Raw genomic sequence first — 8,204 nt, 5'->3', positions numbered from 1 at the left:
CATAGAACAATACAGCGCAGTACAGGCCCTTCGGCCCACGATGTTGCACCGAAACAAAAGCCATCTAACCTACACTATACCATTATCATCCATATGTTTATCCAATAAACTTTTAAATGCCCTCAATGTTGGCGAGTTCACTACTGTAGCAGGTAGGGCATTCCACGGCCTCACTACTCTTTGCGTAAAGAACCTACCCCTGACCTCTGTCCTATATCTATTACCCCTCAGTTTAAGGCTATGTCCCCTCATGCTAGCCATTTCCATCCGCGGGAGAAGGCTCTCACTGTCCACCCTATCTAACCCTCTGATCATTTTGTATGCCTCTATTAAGTCTCCTCTTAACCTTCTTCTCTCTAACGAAAACAACCTCAAGTCCATCAGCCTTTCCTCATAAGATTTTCCCTCCATACCAGGCAGCATCCTGGTAAATCTCCTCTGCACCCGTTCCAAAGCCTCCACGTCCTTCCTATAATGCGGTGACCAGAACTGTACGCAATACTCCAAATGCGGCCGTACCAGAGTTCTGTACAGCTGCAACATGACCTCCTGACTCCGGAACTCAATCCCTCTACCAATAAAGGCCAACACTCCATAGGCCTTCTTCACCACCCTATCAACCTGGGTGGCAACTTTCAGGGATCTATGTACATGGACACCTAGATCCCTCTGCTCATCCACACTTTCAAGAACTTTTCCATTAGCCAAATATTCCACATTCCTGTTTTTCCTTCCAAAGTGAATCACCTCACACTTCTCTACATTAAACTCCATTTGCCACCTCTCAGCCCAGCACTGCAGCTTATCTATATCCCTCTGTAACCTGCTACTTCCTTCCACACTATCGACAACACCACCGACTTTAGTATCGTCTGCAAATTTACTCACCCACCCTTCTGCGCCTTCCTCTAGGTCATTGATAAAAATGACAAACAGCAACGGCCCCAGAACAGATCCTTGTGGTACTCCACTTGTGACAGTACTCCATTCTGAACATTTCCCATCAACCACCACCCTCTGTCTTCTTTCAGCTAGCCAATTTCTGAACCACATCTCTAAATCACCCTCAATCCCCAGCCTCCGTATTTTCTGCAATAGCCTACCGTGGGGAACCTTATCAAACGCTTTGCTGAAATCCATATACACCACATCAACTGCTCTACCCTCGTCTACCTGTTCAGTCACCTTCTCAAAGAACTCAATAAGGTTTGTGAGGCATGACCTACCCTTCACAAAGCCATGCTGACTATCCCTGATCATATTATTCCTATCAAGATGATTATAAATCTTATCTCTTATAATCCCCTCCAAGACTTTACCCACTACAGACGTGAGGCTCACCGGTCTATAGTTGCCGGGGTTGTCTCTGCTCCCCTTTTTGAACAAAGGGACCACATTTGCTATCCTCCAGTCCTCTGGCACAATTCCTGTATACAATGATGACATAAAAATCAAAGCCAATGGTCCAGCAATCTCTTCCCTGGCCTCCCAGAGAATCCTAGGATAAATCCCATCAGGTCCCGGGGACTTATCTATTTTCAGCCTGTCCAGAATTGCCAACACCTCTTCCCTACATACCTCAATGCCATCTAATCTATTTACCTGGAGCTCAGCATTCTCCTCCACATTATCTTTTTCCTGAGTGAATACTGACGAAAAATATTCATTTAGTATCTCGCCTATCTCTTCAGACTCTACACACAACTTCCCATCCCTGTCCTTGACTGGTCCTACTCTGTCCCTAGTCATTCGCTTATTCCTGACATACCGATAGAAAGCTTTTGGGTTTTCCTTGATCCTTCCTGCCAAATACTTCTCATGTCCCCTCCTTGCTCGTCTTAGCTCTCTCTTTAGATCCTTCCTCGCTACCTTGTAACTATCCATCTGGAGGAGGGCATAGAAGGATGGGTGAGTAAATTTGCAGATGACACTAAAGTCGGTGGAGCTGTGGACAGTGCGGAAGGATGTTGCAAGTTACAGAGGGACATAGATAAGCTGCACCGCTGGGCTGAGAGGTGGCAAATGGAGTTTAATGCAGAAAAGTGTGAGGTGATTCATTTTGGAAGGAATAACAGGAAGACAGAGGACTGGGCTAATGGTAAGATTCTTGGTAGTGTGGATGAGCAGAGAGATCTCGGTGTCCATGTACATAGATCCCTGAAAGTTGCCACCCAGGTTGAGAGGGTTGTTTAGAAGGCGTACGGTGTGTTAGCTTTTATTGGTAGAGGGATTGAGTTTCGGAGCCATGAGGTCATGTTGCAGCTGTACAAAACTCTGGTGCGGCCGCATTTGGAGTATTGCATGCAGTTCTGGTCGCCGCATTATAGGAAGGACGTGGAAGCATTGGAAAGGGTGCAGAGAGATTTACCAGGATGTTGCCTGGTATGGAGGGAAGGCTGAGGGACTTGAAGCTGTTTTCGTTAGAGAGAAGGCTAAGAGGTGAATTAATTGAGGCATACAAGATGATCAGAGGAGTAGATAGGGTGGACAGTGAGAGCCTTTTTCCTCAGATGGTGATGTCTCGCACGAGGGGACATAGCTTTAAATTGAGGGGAGATAGATATCGGACAGATGTCAGAGGTAGGTTCTTTATTCAGAGAGTAGTAAGGGCGTGGAATGCCCTGCCTGCAACAGTAGTGGACTCGCCAACACTAAGGGCATTCAAATGGTCATTGGATAAACATATGGATGATAATGGAATAGTGTAGATGGGCTTTAGAGTAGTTTCACAGGTCGGCGCAACATCGAGGGCCGAAGGGCCTGTACTGCGCTGTGATGTTCTATGTTCTATATGGCTCTCTGTGCATAGAGTCATATCCCTGACGCCCCTGTGGTTTCGCCCGGCATGACCTGGCCCAATGCCTGTCCTTTCCACAATTGTGGCATTTTCCCCATACTGGTTTCAGCTCCCGTGGAGCATTTGAATTTGGTAGAGCATTCGATGTTGACTGAAATGATAAATCTTTAGGCTGTAGCCCGGTCTGGAGAGCACGAATCTTAGCATCCATATCTTGGTCAATTTGAATACATCGATCTATTAATATTGTGTTTGTTGTTGATACTCGGTCCCACCGGGCGGCGTAATTCGCGGATGCGCGATTCTTCGAGGCCTGGAGAATCGCCGTGCCCGATTTGGTCAGGGACTTCAGTTCTACACCCCTGCACCAAACGAGATTTCGGAGCGAGGCTGCGGAGAATCTTGCCCCTTATCTGTGGTCTAATCCCTCATTTACTCTCATTGTTATCTAATTCTCAGCTGAGAGCTCCTGGTTTGTTCAAATGGACATCTGTTACTTAGGGGATGATTTATTAATCAAATATTGGCCATTACTTAAGATTGACTGGTGTCCATCAAAGTTAGCTCAGCGTCTATGTGCACAGTCTCATGAAAATAGGTTTCTCACACCACCGCTTACCATAGATAGTTGATACATTTTTATTGCTGAATACACTGAAACACAAGTCAATTAATTGTATGAAACATTCACTAAAACAATGTCTAAATTTCCACAGTCAACACACTAGAGTTCAATAGTTAACCCATTATCTGAAACAATGACTGTATCCTCACAGTCAAGACACTTAATAATTTCACTCTTCAGCTATGCATTCGATTAGTACCATGAATAAATCAATAATTCATCAGGCAGTGTCACATGACATAAAATATCAAAGTATCTTCCCTCCACTTGAATGATGAAGGCCTGCAGTGGTTCCGTTTGTGGACTCTGGTAGGTCTCCAGATGCTCTCAGACCTGCTGAGATCTCCCAGTATTTTCTACATTTGTTTCAGATTCCAGCATTCCCAGTCATTTGCTTTTATCCGGTATGTTTACAGTCCATTTACTGCGTTGTAGTTCCACTGTTGCACTCAACATTCAAAGCATATTGCTCTTTGACCAAATTTATCATGTCAACTTCAACTTTAGGTTGAGTCTGGATTCCTGCAGCGACTCTAGATGTCTCTTTCCTTGTAAGCTGAAATGATTCTGCCCCAGACTGAAATTAATGAAGAAATAAACAGAATGAACAACGGTGAAATAAAATCGAGATTGGGTGATATTTCAAGAACAATAACAAACATTACACCTCAAAGTGATTGTATCTTCTGCATCTGTTATTTATCTCCTGCATCTGTTATTTATAATTTTAAAATTCAGCACTGAAAACTCACTGGATCTGCTCCAGACTCTTGCAAGTCAGTATAAACTGGCAGAAAGCAGGGACAGATTGGTCTGTCAAGAAGTTTGATTTCAGGTTCAGAAATGTCAGTGACTTGTTTTCACTGAAAGCGGAGGCAAGATCCTGGGCACAATGATCTGTGAGACCGATAGATTCCAGCCTGGGAATCAGAGGATAAAAAATGATAGTGTTTATTTATAACGCTATTCCTGATAAGATACAGTGTAATATTCAGAATTGCAAGTAGAATATCTGAGTCTGGTGCTTACCCCAGTTCTTGTATGTTACAGTCAGGGTTCCTAAGAGCCACCAACAGTTTTTTCACCCCTGAATCTCCCAATTTATTGCTACCCAGGTTGAGAACTGTCAGTGACCAGTTTGTACTGAGAGCAGAGGCAAGATCTTCAACGCAAGAATCTGTGAGAGCGTTATTCTTCAGCCTGTGGTTGAGAACAAGGGAAATGATAGGAATCAAAATAAATCTTTGGGGATTATTATCCCTGATAGCAATATTGATTCACAGTATTTTAATCACAATCTTACACACTCTGGTACTTACTCAAGTTCCTGTATTTTACAGTCTGGATTCCTTAGAGCGGCAGACACCAGTTTCACTCCTGAATCACCCAGTTCATTTCTTCCAAGTCTGAAAAGGAAGAGAGAAATAACTAAATCCAGCTCAGGATCTGATATATATTTTTTCCATTGGGTATTAGATGAAACATTTTTAAAAAGTCTTGAGTCAGGGTTTTTATAATGGTGGAGCTTTCCTTCTTGTCATGCGGAGAGTTGTAATTTTTACATGATCATAGGATTTACAGTGCAGAAGGAGGACATTCGGCCCACCGAGTCTGCACCAGCCCTTGGAAAGAGCACCCTCCTTAAGCCCACACCTCCACCTTATCCCCGTAACCCCACCTAACCTTTTTGACATGAAGATGCAATTTAGGATGACCAATCCACCTAACCTGCACATCTTTGGACTGAAGGATTTCGCAGCTGAGAACACTACCTTCCCCGCAGCGATCGCATGTTCCAACAAGCTTTAATTGACTGGAAATTGAACTTCTACCCCTCCATTAAGATCAACTCCTGCCACAGATAGCTAATTCGGCCAGAGGTTCCATCATCCCTGCAGTGCCAATATCTGCTGTGGACACCAATTGGACTGCACATAGACCGTGGGATCCAGGTTTCAGCATCCCAGGACCAAATGAGTGTGGGGGTTTCATGGCAGGAAGGTGAGGCCCAGCGGAATTGCCAAAGGGGAGTGGGAGATGTTGATCAAGAGTGTGTTGGCAGGGAAGAGAGGACTGCAGAGACTGGAGATTCTGGGGTATTTTTGTTTGGGGGGGGGGGGGGGGGGGGGAGTGGCTGATAGAGACACTTTCCCCACCTTCACACCCAACACATGAACACGGTTGATTTACGGGCATTTTCTGTGTCTGATGCCCCACCAGCCTGAAAACTGACCCTTGGCAGAACAGTTAGTGGCCCATAATTGGTCAGTTAAGGAGCTCAAGTAAGCCAAAGGCAGCTGGGCAAGGTGAGGCGCCACATGTTAAAGCATAAAGTTACTAACAGATCGGAGAGGGTAGGAAGGTTGTCTGATAAATTATATACTCAACCCCCTCGCATCCCCCTGCCATCCCTCTCCCCGCTTACAAATCCATTGAGGAAATTAACCACATTTCTCTGTGATGGACAGGGATGATAATAGATAATTTTGGCACAAGCCCCTAGTTATTAGTAAGGAGGACTTTGCAGGGTCAACAGGGCAGGATGTGCTTGGGTCGATGCTGGGCGGTCTGTCCTGTTTCTTTCCTTTTTATTGACTTTGTAGTGGTTTTAAACAACTGAGTGGCTTTCTATGGATCTGGAGTCACATGTAGATAAGAACAGGTAAGAATGGCAGATTTCCTTCCTTTCCTAAAGGACATTAGTTAACCTGTTGGATTTTATTTTTACGGCTGTCCCTCAGCTCCCGCTCTTTTTCAATCTCATTGACTTTCAGCTCCTCCTCGTTTTATACCTCTGCTGTCTCTCAGCTCACACTCTTTAATTCTCCACTCTTGACTGGGCTCCCGCTCTTTTTAAACCTCCACTCTCTCATTTCCAGCTCTTTTGAAATCTCAGGGCTAACTCTCTGCTATCGCTCTTTTTAAATCACAGTGCTGACTCTCGGCTCCCGCTCTTTTTATACTTCCACACAGACAGTCAGCTCCCGCTCTTAGGAAATCTCAACACTGCCTCTTGGCTCCCGTTCTTTTTAAATCTCCGCACTGAATCTCAGGTCCCGTTCTTCGGAAATCTCCTCCTTGACTTTCAGTCCCCGCTCTTTCTGAATCTCTGGCCTGACCCTCAGCTCCCACTCTTTTTAAATCTCCGTTCTGACACTCAGCTTTTGCTATTTTTAAAAGGCCTCTCAGACTTTCAGCTCCCGCTCTTTTTAAATCTCCGCTGACTTACTTCCCACTGTTTTTAAAAGCTCGCTCTGACTCTCAGCTCCCATTCCTTTTAAATCTCCGCTCTGACTCTCACCTTCTGCCGTTGTTAAAAGGCCTCTTCTCACTCAGCTCCCGCTCTTTTTAAATCTCCGCTCTGACACTCAGCTCCCGCTCTTTCTGAATCTCCGTCCTAACCCTCAGCTCCCGCTCTTTTTCAATCTCCTTATTGACTCTTAGCTCCTGCCGTTTTTAAAAGGCCTCTCTGATCCTCAGCTCCCGTTCTTTTTAAATCTCCGCTGAATCAGCTCCCAGTTTTTAAAAGCTCTCTCTGAATCTCAGCTCCCACTCTTTTTAATTCTCCGCTTTGACTCTTAGCTGCCATTCTTTTTTAAACTCCTTTCTGATTCTCAGCCACCGTTTTTTAAAAAACTGTACTTTGACACTCAGCTCCCGCTCGATTTCAATATCCGCTCTGACTCTCAGCTCCAGCTCATTTTAATCTCTGCTCTGACTCTCAGCTCCCGCTCTATTTCAATATCCACTCTGACTCTCAGCTCCAGCTCATTTTAATCTCCGCTCTGACTCTCAGCTCCAGCTCATTTTAATCTCCGCTCTGACTCTCAGCTCCCGCTCTATTTCAATATCCGCTCTGACTCTCAGCTCCAGCTCATTTTAATCTCCGCTCTGACTCTCAGCTCCAGCTCTTTTTAAAACTCCGCTCTAACTTTTAGCTCCCGCTCTTTTGAAATATGCGCTGACTCACAGCTCCCGCACTTGTTAAATCTTTGCTCTGACTCTCGGCTCCCACTCTACTTAAATCTCCTCTCCGACTCTCAGGCCCCATTCTTTTTCAATCTCCTTGCTGACTCTCAGTTCCCGCTCTTTTTAAAACTCCCCTCTGAATCACAGCTCTTGCTCCTTTTCAATCTTCTCGTTGACTCACAGCTCCCACTCTTTTTAAATCACACTCTGACTCTTGGCTCCCGCTCTTTTTCAATCATCTCGCTGACTCTCAGCTCCTGCTCTTTTTAAATCTCCCCTCGGACTTTCAGCTGTTGTTCTTTTTTAAACTCTACTCTGACTCTCAGCTCCTGCTCTTTTTCAATCTCGGATCTGAGTCTCTGCTCCAGCTCTTTATAAATATCCGCTCTGACTCTCTGCTCCCGCCATTAATAAAAGTCCTCTCTGATTCTCCGCTCCTGCACGTCTTAAATCTTCGCTTCGGCTCTCAGCTCCCGCTCTTTTTAAATCTCTGCTCTGACTGTTAGCTCCCACACTTTTTAACACTCCTCTCTGACTCTCAGCTCCAATGTTTCTAAAACTCCGCTCTGACTCTCAGTTGCCGTTCTTTCTTTTAAATAAATTTAGAGTATCCAATATTTTATTCCCAATTAAGGGGCAGTTTTAGCATGCCCAATCCACCTGCCCTGCACATCTTTTGGGTGTGGGGGTGAGACTCATGCAGACACGGGGAGAATGTGCAAACTCCACACGGACAATGACCCAGGGCCGGGATCGGGCCTGGGACCTCGGCGTTGTAAGGCATCAGTGCTAACCACTGCGCCGCCGTGCCAG

The 8,204-nt window shown here is 45.3% G+C and overlaps 1 protein-coding gene across 1 annotated transcript in view; it reads right to left on the bottom strand.

Moving 5' to 3' along the window:
• Positions 1-3,412: 3,412 nt before the first annotated feature.
• Positions 3,413-8,204, bottom strand: part of LOC140410229 (NACHT, LRR and PYD domains-containing protein 3-like) — a 37,882-nt gene continuing 33,090 nt past the window's right edge. The window contains exons 9-12 of the mRNA XM_072498183.1: positions 4,742-4,828; positions 4,452-4,622; positions 4,175-4,342; positions 3,413-3,999 (exon numbers count right to left, since the gene is read on the bottom strand). Of these exons, the coding sequence (XP_072354284.1) occupies positions 3,909-3,999; positions 4,175-4,342; positions 4,452-4,622; positions 4,742-4,828 (517 nt within the window). The 3' untranslated portion in view covers positions 3,413-3,908. The remainder of the gene's footprint in view (positions 4,000-4,174; positions 4,343-4,451; positions 4,623-4,741; positions 4,829-8,204) is intronic.

This window comes from Scyliorhinus torazame, chromosome 4, assembly GCF_047496885.1.
Source record: "Scyliorhinus torazame isolate Kashiwa2021f chromosome 4, sScyTor2.1, whole genome shotgun sequence".
NCBI lineage: Eukaryota > Metazoa > Chordata > Chondrichthyes > Carcharhiniformes > Scyliorhinidae > Scyliorhinus > Scyliorhinus torazame.
This window is presented reverse-complemented; position numbering and strand designations above follow the sequence as displayed.